At 41.5% G+C, this 15,668-nt stretch overlaps 1 protein-coding gene across 1 annotated transcript in view; it reads right to left on the bottom strand.

Moving 5' to 3' along the window:
• Nucleotides 1–15,668, bottom strand: part of EXOC4 (exocyst complex component 4) — a 396,906-nt gene that overhangs the window by 371,091 nt on the left and 10,147 nt on the right. The window contains exons 2-3 of the mRNA XM_068953333.1: nucleotides 4,611–4,800; nucleotides 535–729 (exon numbers count right to left, since the gene is read on the bottom strand). Of these exons, the coding sequence (XP_068809434.1) occupies nucleotides 535–729; nucleotides 4,611–4,800 (385 nt within the window). The remainder of the gene's footprint in view (nucleotides 1–534; nucleotides 730–4,610; nucleotides 4,801–15,668) is intronic.

Consider the following 15,668-nt stretch of genomic DNA (forward strand, 5'->3'; position numbering starts at 1 on the left):
AGCAGGTGTCTGGGAAAATCATTTTAAATAAAGGACAGTCAGTTCAGATGGTGTTAGCATAAAAACCAGTTCAAGAGGAGACCTGAGGATGTTCAGACAGGAGAAGTAGAGAGAGATCAGAGAAAGAGTTCACAGAAGGTCAGCAGAGAGAAAAATACCAGGTTGCAAAAGCAGGAAGAAATCCTATGTGCAGGCCAAATGGGTGTGGAACCACATCGTTATGGAAAGGATCAGGACCAGGACAAGTAAACAGACGAAGACAGCTTTTAAAGTAGAAGATAAGAAATAACTGAACACGATGAGAGACTGTGTCCCCAAATTCAGGTCAGGAAGGAGCAAAGAAAAGTAAAGACATAAATGGAAGTTCCAGAATAAGAAAACAACAAGTGACAGAACAAAACATAGAAGAGAAACTCAGAAGAAAAAAAAGCAAATGATAAAAACAACAGACAGCACATCTGCCTGTGGATGATCAGACAGCTGACCAGTGTGTTTCTGGTGGGTAGCTGCCCAGCATGAGGTACCACATCTTACCAGCATATCTGTTGCATTGAGGTAGTGCTTGCTGGCCATGCACTGTTCCAACTTCTGGGGCACCTGCTTGATGTTCTCTATCTCATCCAGCAAATTCAGGACATGTTTGTGCTCGATCCCTTCAATCCACAACTTGCGTAACTCATCCCGCTTGCAATGCAGCAGCATCTTGCATGACAGCAGATTCTCCTTCACCTAAAAGCAACACATCAAAAGATCAATTAAATCTGTCCCTCGTACTGGAACCGGTAACACAAATCGGCCCATTCCCACATCCGCTTTTTTAGGAATTCTAAGAACAGTACAAGGCAATAACTAAAACCAAGTAAAGTGTTCCTTCACCTAGGAGAAGTCATACAGTATATATAAACAGGAACTGCTTTCCAAGTGAAATGGATTTTAGTATAAGCTTTATACTGCTAGTGAAAATTTAACTGAAGTAGCATAACATGAACGAACGTAGGATCCTATTAACCATGACCAACGACTTATTCGTAGCTTCTCCAACAATCAATTCAGGATTTAGGTATACAGCAAGAATCCTGTTCAGCAAAAGTAAATAAGCCACTAGTAAGTTTTCTGCTGTAAACATCTTCTATCTGCCTATTAAATCCTGTGGCATTTCTCCTTCCTCTTGCTCCAACTTTTGTGTTCTTTTTATGAAACCTGACTATCCAGTAGTGTAACCTTTCTCTTAGTATCACAGAATCACAGAACGGTCGAGGTTGGAAGGGACCTCTGGAGATCGCCTAGGCCAACCCCCCTTGCTCCAGCAGGGTCCTCTAGAGCGTGTTTCCCAGGATCGCGTCCAGGGGGGTTTTGAAAATCTCCAGCGAAGGAGACTCCGCTACCTCTCTGGGCAACCTGTTCCAGTGCTCTGTCACCCTCCCAGGAAAGAAGTTGTTCCTCAGGTTCAGATGGAACTGCCTGTGTTGCAGTTTGTGCCCGTTGCCTCTCGTCCTGTCGCTGGGCACCACGGAGGAGAGCCTGGCTCCATCCTCTCGACACCCTCCCTTCAGATACTTGTAGGCATTCATGAGATCGCCTCTCAGTCTTCTCTTCTCCAGGCTCAACAGGCCCAGCTCTCGCAGCCTTTCTTCACAGGAGAGATGCTCCAGTCCCCTACTCATCTTGGTAGCCCTCCGCTGGACTCTCTCCAGGAGTGCCATGTCTCTCTTGCACTGGGGAGCCCAGAACTGGACACTACTCCAGTACCTCAAGTACTCTAGTACCTCAAGCAATGCCAAGTTTGTTTGCATAAGACAGGGTTTCATCGGAACAAACAGCAGTTAAAACACAGTTCCCCTCAGCATTTCCCTCACACAAAGCCATCAGCTTGTGTCTACCGTTCAGTTTGCTTCCAAGCCTCACGCCATCCTTTGTCAACTGCTTGTCTACGGAGCAAAGTCCATACTATTCCATCTCACTCTTAATAAGAGGCATCGACAGCTTTTTCTTCTCCCTTCTCTCTGATGAAATCTACAGCCTACATTCCCTGCTTTCAGGTTCTCCAAATATCCTACAAGAAGGTCAGTAAAACCAAGCTCTTCCTGCATAATGCAAATCAATAATCACATATTAAAATATGGAAGCAATTAACAACAAAGCTTCACACGTTGCTTTCACACTACTCTTGTTTTTGTGATAAGTTATGAATGCTTAGGGTCTAACCTCTTGTCAGGCTGAACTCTCACTGAATTACACATGAAGAGAGATTCAGAGAAGTAGGCCCTTCAATTTATTTTTAAATAATGAGTCTTTAAAGCACTTCAAAAATCCTACTCCAGTGACACATTCTCCTACCTTATTCATCTAAAGGCATTTTAGAAAAAAAAAGTGCCGAAACACAGACACACCAATACGCAGATGACTAGTGATTAACAATAGCTACACAAGCCAGATTGCATCAAGAGTCAGAAGAGACTAAGATTTCAGTACAACAACATTATTCTGAAATGTTTTTCTCAAAAGAAAAACTCAAAGTCCTCAGCCAACAGAAAAGCTAATCTAAGAGTGGCATAACTTGCTATAAAAGCAGAAGTAAACTAAAAAACATGGAGTGCATTTCAGACTTAAGCCCTATATCTTAATTTAGAATATTTCATTGACCCAGCATATCATCATCAGTTGACTGCTGTTAAATAGTGCAAAATTCAGCCACCTGAAGAGACAAAGCCGTCCTTGCACGGGAACGAAATGTTTCCCTACTACAAAATGGACAGGTGACCCAAAGGTTCGTTTTGACTAGTGCAGTATTTTTCATTTCTATCTTTTGATAATTGAATATGGAAAATTGACAGTATTTTTCTAGACTAGGGACATCAACATTGCCAGAAGAAAAGTACTTTTTTTTTTTTTCAAATGGAACAAGGAAAAAACCCATACAATCACCGAGCTAGAAGGAACCTCACAAGACATTCTTACCCCTCTCTTTCAAGAAAGGGGATCAACTATATACTTACATTAGGGAGTGGGGGAAAGGACTGACCAGTAAGTCTTTAAGAAATAAGCCCCTTTTGACAGGCCCAGTTGTTTCTCCTCAATAACTCAGTTTTACAGCGGTAACACTTTAGCACAGCTTTCCCAACAAAAATACGTACAAGAATTGAATACAAAGAAAAGGTAGATGCATAGGGGTATCTGGACTATTTGTCACTTCTGCAAAAGTGATTCCTAATCCGAGTTAATATCTATGCGATCATCCACCTTCCACTAGAGGTGAACATCAAAAGGAAGTCTGATAGTGTAATACAGACTGATGACAAGTCAGATCAGGTGCCTCCCGTGAGATTAGGTCAAAGCTACTTCAATGCATGTTGACCAAAACTAATAAAAAAACTTAAATATCAAGAGGGCTTTCACCCTTGCAGTCATTCTTCTAGGTAGGACAAAAAGGTCACACCTCTGTATGTTTGTTCTGACCTCTGCAAAGCTTAGTATACTGGGTGAAAATAGGTTACAAGCTACAGTTTATTTCAAATTTAGTGCAATTGATCTCTGCTTTCAAAGTGCTGAGCTTTGTACATAAATCCTAGAATGAACTCTTACCCTTGGAAAGCATCAGAATGGTCTCATTCTCTTTTGAAAATGCTAAATGAATTCTAAAAGCCAGAAGGGTCAGTATCCAGCCCCAGAAGGGTTGCAGCCTACTGCTCCTAAAGCTTCCCTCCCCAGGAGGGAAGGAAAGAAAAAAAAAACAAAAAGGAATAATTTTTGTACCTCGTTTGCAAAGTTTGGGTATACCAAACCACAGAGGAAGTAAATGATAGGACTGGAGACAAAAGAGCTAATCTGTTGCTACAGTTATCAGAACTGCAGAGAGAGAGCAGATGGAATAAGTCCACAACAAAGAGCACCAGAGCTATTTACTGGCACACTACTAAAGCGTGAGCACTCAAAATACAGAAAGATATAGTGGCACAGAGTTCATGCGCATTCACACAACAGAACTGAGTATGGAAATAGACCAAAATTCATATTCCCTGTGGAAAACGCAAGCTAATGAGTCACCCAGACTATCTATTTAGGAGGTAGTCGGAGGCCCACGTATAAAGACCTGAAGAGATTAAATGGAAAGGCGTTAGCTTAGCAGCCTTTAGACTTCAAAAACTTGATAGCAACATGCCCATACAATAAATGAACAGAGGGTAACACAAAGCTTTGCTCTTCATATCCACCTCTCATTTTACTTATTAATTACTTGTATTCTCAAGCAACACAGAGATCCTATGGAAAATATGTCGCCAATTAGACATAGCCTGGGACCACAGTTTCAGGATCGGACAGTCTGCTCCCAGCCATGATACAGACAGACCTGAAAAGCAGGCCTGCTTCATAGCTGGTGGCTAACTGTGCTTCCCCAATTCACTTTTTAGCTCAGTTCAGGTTGATTACAAGTAGCTGGAAAAAGGGAGAGAACTTACAGCATTACACTACTAGTAAAAGGAAAGTAGACAGCGAAAAGATGCAAGAGTTGCATAGCTTTGTACCCGGAGTTCACCCTACCCACCCAATAGGGAGAACCGCACCTACGTGTCAGATGCAAACACAGCAACACATACAAAGTTAGTCTTTACCTGCTTGATCTTGTTGCGTGAATTGGTGATGCGCTCTGTGATGCTCTGATAGGTGCGGATAGCAGTGGTGAGTTCTGTGTAGTGCTGGACAATGAGCTCATCCAAATCCCGGTCACACTTCTCGTAAGCTTCTTCCAGGCGGCCTTTCTCAGTCTCTCGGTCCTCAACATCATCACTGGTAGAGAGAGTCCTAAGGACAAAAAGATTACAAAAATTGGAATATTTGGAAGTTATCTACAAGGACAGGAAGCCTCTCCTTTAAAAAAAAAAAAAAAAAAAAGCTTACAAGCTTTACAAGCTTACCAACTAGAAACCAGTTACTATTCCTACTCTTCACTGAGCGAAGCTTATTTCTAGCAAATGTGGTGTTTAATGTTTAGTAGAGAATAATGCAGTCCAAAAAAGAAAACTCCAAACCAGAAGTACTGCATTTTATTACTTCCTTGCTTTACAGATGTTTCAGAGCTTTTTTACTACATCACTGGATTTACAAAGAGGAAAAGTTATCTATTAGCTACCGTATTTCTAGATGGTCATTAACATGGCCACCTGAACATAACACTTGAAATATATCTCCTGACTTATTACTAAGAACTATAAAGAAGAAATTCTATCTTAGACTGAGAGACCCTTGCAACTGATAGGAGTACTGCACTTACCACTACTTACCTACCGAAAGTACCCTAGGAATAGCTCAGGTACATAGGAAAAGCCAGTAAAAGCTTACCCATTCCTTCCAACAATCAATCTGCTTTCAAAGATGCCGCCAGTACAGGGAAGTATCATGTTCCCTCCCACACGCTTTTTTTTAAACTTCCAAGTAAGATAATCTAAAGCAAGGTTTACTTTGTAGTGCAGGGGTTTTGTTTTGTCTTAAATCAATGGAGTTGGTGATTCTAACATAGCTGCTGAAAATTCCATGAAACTCACACAGAAAAGAAAAGTTTCCTGGTACCACTGCAGATTTCTCAGATTTACTTAAGGATCAATGCCACACTCCTCTTTCTTGCTCTCTCCCCCTCTCTCTTCACCTCCCCCCTCTCTTGAGACCCACCCATGGGATCCTGAAGCCCAGAGCTGGCACGCTTGGATGAACAGCCCAGGAGATGATCAACAGCCAGAAAGACATCATCTTACCTCCTACAGTAAACAGCACACAAAAAGCTGTGTTTGTTAAAACACTGAATTCTCCTCTTCCTTTATGCGCGAGACGGGCAGCTATGGGCCACACTGGTTGTGTTTTATATCAGCAATACAAAAATTCACGGTAAGAAAAGAGAAAAATGTCATTCAGGATCATTTATTGTAGTTACAACCCAGACACTGCTATGTTGGAACCTTAAAAACCAGTACAGACAAATTCTGTAGCTCTACTGACAACTTCTCAATGACTTTAAAGAATGTACGGTGAGGAAATAATAGGAAAAAAAATTGTCTTTCATTTTGGACTCGTTAAAGCAATCAGGTCTAGTCAAGCTAAAAATCAGTATCTCCAGAAGTCAAGGAAGTAAGAAAATGCCAAGTTTCCTTAGAGCAACCATCACTTGTCATCTACAGTAAAGGAGAGAAGGTAAGAGATAATTACTTGCACATCATTAAGAAAAAAAACACATACACACACCAAAGGACAGAAACATGCTTCCTTACAGTTTTATCTGTTTTCAATGACAACAAGTGGGACCCTAATAAAGCTGATATTTTACAGAGTTTATTGAATTCTGAAATACCGTAAGGAAAGTAGTAAGAACTCAACTGCAAAAGCTCTTCTCAAATAAATGAAAACAAAGAACTTGACACACACGTACAAAAAACTCTCCCTCTCTCTCAGAAAAGCAAGAGAGACATAACCAAAACTTCCAGTTAACTATTATTCCTCCCTTCCGAGAGGAACAGCAGGCTGTACCACCTACTCAAGGACTCCATCTTCAAAACAAAACAAAGTGCCATTTCAGAGGATCGTGATCCCAAAAAGAGCAGCTAAGAAAATCAAATGAGCAGGGAAATCTGTACTACCATATGGAACACGGCAAGATGGGAGGACACTTGTCCTACTCAACTATGAAGGAGGACAGAGGAATTAAAGCCACGATACATCCTGAAACAGGACAAAGTACCCAAGCGCAATTCCTGGGCAACCTGCTCTAGCTGACCCTGCTTGAGCCGCGGCGTTGGACCAGATGATCTCCAGAGGTCCCTGACAACCCCAACTATTGCGCGATCCTGTATTTTATGTTAAGCGACTTTCACGTTCCCTTCCACTTTCATATAGCAGCGGCAGGAGGCCTTAACAGATACCACATGGAGATGAGGAGAAGTGAGCTCTTCTGCTTGTGCCTCAAACTGTCAGCATAGGCTCCTCATTTTCTCCTCCCCGCTCCCAAATACCAAGGGCTGCACGTTTTACAGGGGATGTGGGTGCACCTGTTTTCTTGTATGAAGAACATGCTGTATTGGGGCCCCATCCAGCCGCCTGAGACCGATATCAAATCTTCCTCCAGGGCATAAAACTTACAGTGTTTTAAACGCCATGTTTCATGGTAGCTACACAAACGGGAACGCTTTCTATTGTCGTTACGTTACTGTCCTATTGCCCAAAAAGTCTTATCTGTGCCTTACATCAGGTTTCTATAAAAGAAGGTATTTTTGTTATTATATAGTATATGTTAAGAACTTTAATATCATGCAAAAAGGACTTGTAGAGAAAGTAAGAACAGGTGTATAGCAGTTAGAAAACAAGCCTGGAATTAAGAAATCTGAGCTAAAGCCTCCGCTTCACCGCAGACTTCTGACGCAGCGCTTACAGCACCCCTACACTGCAGACTGCTACCTAAAGAGCATGAGTTACACAGCGCTCCTAGAGACCGCAGAGTCCTAGATTCTCCTTAAGCTAATGCAAATATCTCTGTATTTCAACAGAACAGGCTAAGGAGACAGATCTGTGTCCTGGCGCCCCAGTTTCCCTTTTTCACCTGGGAAATAACCAGCACTGGCTCCTCAAACAAGTGAGCTGCGATTACACACAGTATTACTGAAATACTCCAACACTGTGTTAGCGGAGGTCATGCAAACACTGCTGATGGAAACTAATGCATGAAGATGTGTGAGAAAGCAAAACTAAGCATGGAGTTAAGGCAACACAGTATTAAATATACAGTACGTGTACAGAGACAGTGAAGTTTGGGTTCTTTCTGTAACAGATGAATAGAAAGCAAGTGAAATCATTTGTTCAACAGTAAATCTTACTGCATTAAGAGCTCCTGCAGATGAACATGCTTTATTTGTGAAGAACTGCTTATCTTTGCTCAAAGAATTTTCTTTGACACGGTTGCATGCTAGACTAACGTATTTCCTTTTCAGGAACTGACATATTGTTTGGGTTTGAAACTGAATGATATTGGTCATCTCAGTAGTTAACAAAAATATCGACTCTCTCTAACCCGAGTTATGGATTGCAGGAGAATCGTGGATCAGTACAGACAATACAGAAGCTGATACAAATTGACCTGTATCAAAAAAAAAGGTTCAAAATTCTTGATCTGCCAAAGCTGTTCAGGATTTACTTATTTGTCTAGAATGAGAGGAGTTTGTTAAAAAAGCTAAAGGTTTTTCTGCAAGACTAAGAGATGGTAGCGTCAGAGGACATCACAAACTTTTTTAACGCTCCAGCAAGTTCCTGCCCAACTTAGGCTTCCTAACAAATTCCCAGCATAATTCTTATTTTTAAGTAGGTTCAAACTGTGCTGCTCAGTTGTTTTTGACCTTGTAATTGAATCTAAATTGCCCTCTATGGGAAAAAATATTGTTTGCTTAAACCACTAGGCATCTGCACAGCCCAAACTAAGAGGTCACAACTGGACCGATACCTCAGAAACCACAAAACGTGCCAAAAGAAGGGAGCAGGGTAGCGTAGCTGTTAGTCAGAGGCTTCTGAGAGATGCTACAAGCTCGTTCCTACCAGAAATACATGACGACAATGCCTAACTAAACATACTAGTTTCAGTTGTCATTTTGTTGTTTTTCTGCTTAGATACACAGCATACATTTGCTGTCATCTTCAAGAGAATCAAGAAGCTTTAGAGGACCTAGGCAGCCCATTTTGGCAAGCACTGCACACCTCCTCACACACAGTCTAAAGTCCAAAGACCTCACCCTAAACCCGTAACAAAACCAGCAGCAGCATGAAAACATTACTAACGCATATTAAAGAATTATAACAGAAATAGAGAGGGATCAAAGTCCAACTCCATCCAACCTCATTTTAAGAGCTGCGGCTGCAGGCCGGGGGATGTAGCTGATGTGATATAGATGCAAGCCGGGGGATGTAGATGTCGGGAACGTAGCTGCCATGCTCTTTCTCTACATTTACAGTTCTCTGAAAACATTAGTTTAATATGCAGTGGCAGCTAGAATCCAACAACAGGTTGGGCGTCATCAAAAAGGATGCTGAGAATGAGACAAAGGAACCACTTTTCAGCTCTCTAAAAGCTTTTTATGCCCGTATTTTGAGTAATGTGTGTAGTTCTGGTCTCCTGGAGAAAGGCAACTAAAAATGACCAAGGAGATGAAGCAATCGTTCTCTGACGAGACACTGAGAAGGCTGAGACTCATCATTTTGGAAAAGGCTAACAGGGGATATCACTGAGGTCTGTACAAGACACAAAGAAGATTAATAAAAACGCAAACCAGTTCTTCACCCAATCATGCAGTACTAGAACGAGTGGCACTTGTGAAAACTAACAGATCACTTTAAAAAGGGATAAAGCGAGTAGTTCCTCATCCTGTGGGTAGTGAACTCCTGGAACGTGTTGTTGCATGAGTTTTTTGAGGCTCACGGCATCAGCAGGTTCAAGAAAAATAACAACTCCTCACTCTGGACACTAGGGAAATATGGAGAGACTGGATACCAAGTGGCCAGGCCTGCACTCCCTCTCTAACATTTTGTACTGCCACTGTTAGAGACAAACTGTTCAGCTCTATGAATCATTAATATGCCTCAGGAGGTTTTTTTTTTTTTTTTCATTCTTTTCCTCAGAAGGAGTCCAGTGATTTAGACTACCTAAAGCTGAGTAATATTTTGGGGGAGTCTTCAGTATCACTGGACTCCTGTGTGTGTACACACAAACACCCAGAGTAGGTGACAACGCAGTGCTTCCCTCCATCTTACCACGACATTTCAGCATGCAAACCTCCAAGAAGACCAAGGCAAGTGATCCACTCTTGCAGAATTCCAGGTTAAACTACTGTACTGTCCGACAGCAGGAGGTGGAAGAAGGGAAGAGTTACAGACTGCGGTGAAACACTGCTTCATACAGCCCAGAGAACTGCACTCACCGAGGACAAGGCTATTATTTAACAGTCTCTTAAATATCTTTCCAGGCTGCGACCCTAACCTGCAAGACTGCTGCCTCACTTGAATTCAGGGGAAGTTTGAGATTTAAGCCGACTGCCATGTTCCAAGATTTCCATCCGGCTCTACTGGATGGGGCAGCTGGGAAATTCTCCTAGACTTCACAACTGTAGTGGGAACCTGTAGCTTTCTGTAATTACCTGTTAGGGGAAAAATATTGTGGAAACAAGTATCACTAAAAATATCATTTCCATTTTGCCCAGAAAACTTAGAGCCTTTTACTCTTTTCCAGTTCAAAACATTAAGGGACTGCTTACTATGCCAAAAGGTATAACTAATTCTTTGTGTAACAAGGAATTCAAGCCTAACACGTTTCCCACACACACTTGCATGAGTTTGCCTTAAATACCTGTAGAAGATACCTTATAGATAGAATAAAAGTCACATCCAAGATCTTATCAAAAAAAGAAGCAACATCAGAGACCACGTTTTCATTTCCTTTACTGAAAGGCCATGAAGTTTCAGAAGGATATGTTTTTCGTTTTAAGATATGGTTATTTCCAGTCATTATACGAATCTGGAATAATGGCTGGGGAATTAAATAGGAACACACAGGTGATCTATCCCATGGTCAGAACAACTGTCAAAGAGCACTTACAGAAAGGCCAACCCATTTTTTTAAATGGCTATGAATGGCAACACATAAATAAAATGAAATGAAGTTGTTTCAGGCCAAAACACCAGAAACAAGCATGCTGTAAAACTGAGAATGCCTTTTCTGGATTTTTTTTTTTTTTTTAATTTTTGCAGTGCATCCATAAGAAGTATGAGTACTTACAACCGTTCACAGCCACCACTAAAAGCATTCTGCTCATGTTCTTCTCAAGTCATTGCATTAACTGGCTATGCCCTCATTTTACCTACTTAACCAAAATTAACATACCACTCTCTCTCTATTCCAATAATTCACTACCATGTCTTTTCTTCCTTCAAACAGAAAAAAATTAAATCATTAACTAGGAGCATCTACTCCAAAACGGAGCAACGTCATTATGAATCTGAAACATTACCCTGTTCACCTGAATTCCCTATCTAAGCCCCCCGGTGCAGAAGCCATTCCTTTCCTGCTCTGCGCAGCAAAGAGCTAAGCAAGAAATACTTAATATTCTTGAGATTATACAAGTTCTTGCTAACGCTGCAGAAAAGTAAGTCAAGGGCATCTTTGCTTGTTTCAGGTCTATTAAAATGTGTGGCAAGGAAGAAAAGTCAACACACTGTTTGCCAAGTAGAAACGATCAAAATTGGGAAAGGAACTTTGCAGAAAGAACTTTGAAGAAGGAATTACAAAGCAGGACTGGATTATGAAACAACGATAAATATACATTAGCTTCTTAAAACTTCCTGAGGAGCAAGAGCATTCAAAACATATGACAAAAATAACAGATGCCAACCTAGGTACCACGTATGCACAGGTTATGAATGCAGCAAGGATTTGCAGTGGAGTTCCCTGATTAGCACACTTTTTTTCCATTTTCATTTTTCTAAATGAGAATTCGCCCCTCCTGTGAGATACCTGTAATTTATACTTGGCAGCTGGATGGCTGCAGATGTCTCTCTCATTAGCAAGAGCTCAATAGGATTAGAATAACTCCAACTGGATGTTAGTCTGTTAAGAGACATTTTTATGCTACGGTAAAGCAAAAATTCATTGAGCCAGATCTCACTGACTTTTGATTTTACATAGTTAAAAATACAGATTACATACAAATGCAAATTGCTTAATTCTCTACAGCCACTTCCACATAAGGAAGATAGGACAGAAGATGATCAGAGATGATCCCTGCAATGTTTTTATCATGGGATGTACACCATATTTCATAGAAGAAGAAACTAAACCTTGTTTACTTCCCCTGAGGTCAGTGAATTTACACTGGAATTAGATTAATAAAAAACGTCCATTGGGATTATTCATTTCAGTAGAATTTGATCTTTAGATCACAAGCATTTTTCATCTCTGCTCTCTAGCACACAAGTCAAATAACTAGCAGAGGGAGTAGGTGGAGAGACTTTTAACGGCGTCCTCAAGTACCATCATTCAGCAAGATGCTTAAACTACTCGCTGCAACAGCTTCTCACAGAAAGGAATATCTACTTTCCAAAAATAAATATATATTTCTGTTGATCAAACACAACCTCTACCGTTTCTGTACCTTCCCAGAACACTGCAAGATGAAGGAACAGGGCACCTCAAACACCCTGGGCAACCAGGACCAAAAGCACGTTTGAGTCCACCTTCATCTGTTGCTTCAGTGACCCACCACAGACCGTAGTCCTCAAAAGTTGAAAATAATGCAAAACACTGGGAGCCAGAATTTCTGTTCGTCTGTAAGCGCTCCGATATGGTATTTAGAAGCAGCTTCAAAACCCGTTTGAGTCGCTAAAACTTTTTTTCTCCATGGACTTCAGACCCTCGGCATTTTTCTCTCAGCGACAAAACAAAAAGCTTCCGCTACTAAAACACTAAGCAGCTTTGAGAAAGTCATGCCACATCCCATTTCTGTAACGCAGAAAATGCTGCAGACTATAGGGATATTTATGGTAGTAAAAATTTACAGTGCTTTGAACACGCAACCCATTAAGTAGGGATAGAGGAAATGACATTAATCAGTGCCAGCAGCAGCTAACTAGCACCAACAGACTCCATAAACTATATGCCAAGTCATTCTCACACTAGAAACTTAATATTGGTGATTTCTTTTTGCTTTGACGAGTCAGTATTTTTAAACAGACCCATCCAAGATTCACAGCGCCAGGACTTCAGAACCAGCACGGGATCCCATCGCCTCCATGCGCTTACTCCTGCACTGCGCTGCAATAATTTTTTTTTTTTGGGGGGGGGGGGAGGGGGGGTTGGTGGGGAAGAAAGAAAGAAAGAAAGAAAGAAAAGAGTGGCCAACTCTCCAGCATTAGAACCATGCAAAAAAGGAACACATTCAGATGATGTAAAAGAACAGAAAACAGCCCATAATTTCTTCACAAGATAATAAATTTCTGTCTTTGTTGCGAACTGAAGGAACAAAACGTTTACTAAGCTCTTCAGCAGCAGAAGAAAACAAACGCTATTGTAATACACATCACGTGGCACAACAGATAACTACTGGAGTAAAGAAACGATATGAAGAAATCGGCTGCAGAACTACGAAGAAACGCGCCTGCCTTAGAAACGCGTTGTTTTTGAGCTTCAAGTGCACTCCAGACCCAGAACAGATTTAACATCACAGTTCGCAGTACCGAGGCAAGCACACAGAACATCCATGTTCCCACGAGCGTGCAGGACCTATCTACACCAACCAGCTACTGCAAGATAAGCCTGGATACGAATGAAACGCACAACTGACAGTCTTTGCTCGGTCCCTATATGACCGAGCTTAGAGCAAACTGAGATCTGCAAGGGCAGTTTCTAACTGCTTATTTTGGGACATCCTGGGATGCTTGGTGCAAAAAGCCTTTGGAAAACCAGCTGGAGCAGCACCGCAGGTGCTTTATACAGCTGCTCTGCCAAAGAGCCCAGACCGACCTGCCTGCTACCAAACCCCGAAGCCGCCAGGGGACCAACGTGGAGTACTGTGTTCCCACGCAGAAACACGTCCAGCAAATCCTGAAGTATTTGGGTGCTTAAAGAAGTTTGCTTGTCTTCAGGGAAAAAAAAGGATACACGAATGAACTGGTATCCTCCATCAGCATAATCTTCCTGTTTGACAGCAAAGATATAGTATTAGCACATACCATCATACTAGCATACCTCAGTCTGAGGCATCGGAGAAGTAACTCTGTTTTATTATCCTCTCTGCTTTATTCCACAAGGGCCAATAAGAGAAATAGGTCAATTCGAGATAAATTCATACATTTCTCAACTCCAAAAGCCCACAGTCCAAACCCCTTTATTTCAAAACATGCTGAATGCCCTTACAGCATACAGAAGCTCTCAGTCTCCTGAACCCAAATTCACGGTGCAAGCCACACCAGTCCTGCTTCACCTTGCACCCTTGCTTGCTGCCGCAGACTTCACACCACTATAGTGCTTTTTCTCTAAATCCTGAAGCGTGTTGCCCTTTCCTCCCAGCTCATCCCCACCCCACACTTTGCACCACGGGGAAAAGAAGGCAACACTAGCCTTTTAGACTATTTGCTTACAGACATAGTGAGCAATCACAAAGGTGCTGCTCCAGCCGCAACCAGATTTGAGACCGCGTATGAATTAGTGTTTACACTGATGAGTCTTGCATCTCATCACATGGCCCGTGCTAGCAAAGGCTTTAGTCTGTTTTCTAGGGCAGATGGGTAATTTTTTTTTTTGCCAGCCTACTGTTAGCTTCCTCCTGCCCAATAAAACACCAAATTAGATTGTCAAGAAAACATGAATGAATAATAAACGTTCCATTTCTGCGAATTTACTTTTTCTGATGCCTCCAGCTAGGTTGGGTGGATGACCACCTGCCTAATCTACCTACCCATTAAGCCAGCCCTGTTAAGTACAATTACTGCTAAGCTCTGGATAGCAAATGGAGTCTCTCCCACAAAGGAAGAACACTGCAGTAACAGTATTTGGGCGTCATGTTTCTGTGTGTGTGGTTTGTTTTTTTTTTCTTTTTAATTTAGCAACAATGAAAGAATTGATACTGAGTGTGCAAATATTCATTTTAGAAAGTTAACATTAAGTTAGCACCTGCAAAAGGCTAAGCAGTTCTTGTGGGGAGATGAGGCCCACTTTTCAGGAGAAGAGCATTCATACCCCGCTGCTTTTGGTTCTCAGCATCTGAAAGTCCTTGTAGAGCCCCTCTTCCTCTGTCCCCCAATACTGGAGCAGACGCACATACAAATGTTTGTTGTTAAAGGAGGAGAAGAGTGTAATACAATGCACAAGTGCAATACAGAAATTTAGGAGGAATCTTCTATTATTTCTGGATCAAGTTTCTTTAAGCATGCAATTCACTTGTCTTCACTGAGGATCCTACTCAACGTTGCTTATTCAAATGAAAACACTCATTAAAGACAGTGTGAAACACCATCCAAACAAGAAAAAAAGCAAGCAAATCAACTTGAAATATTTTTCACCTGATCAGGAAAATGAACACTTAAGTGTGATTGAGCCGTGTGCTGAATCAGTGAGGAGAGCAAAGCTCCAATTTTAACAGCGTTTCTCGGTAAACTTTCTGCCACCTGTTTCTATATTGTTCTGCAATGCATCAGATGCCTTGTTAAACCTCCCCGCTCCTCACTTCAAAACAGATTTGAAGCTATGATAATACAGACAGCTTGTGGTATCATCTACACACACAGAACACAGCTTGGCTTAAAGCTTCTTTGGTGAAAGCTAAGTACATTTACAAGCGTGGCCAACTCAGGAGACCCATTTGTGCTGTAACCTTTTTCTTCAGTTAAAACAACGTCAAGAATTGTGCTGCATGAATAAGCCTCTTAACTATATACTGTAGCCTTGGGCAAAATCTGAAGTTCAAGCGATACAGGAGGTTCCACCCCTTTCAAAGAAATTGGACCAAGCTCTCAACATCTTACAATTTGGCTAAGTTGACACTTAAGTTGGAACAGTAATCAAAATTACCCTCCAGGAAGGAAGCTTAGATGAGGTGTTTGGGTTCCCCCCTGCCACTTACACTGTATCAATGACCTAAAATATACATCAGAACATG

Source organism: Struthio camelus, chromosome 1 (genome assembly GCF_040807025.1).
Source record: "Struthio camelus isolate bStrCam1 chromosome 1, bStrCam1.hap1, whole genome shotgun sequence".
Taxonomy (NCBI): Eukaryota; Metazoa; Chordata; class Aves; order Struthioniformes; family Struthionidae; genus Struthio; species Struthio camelus.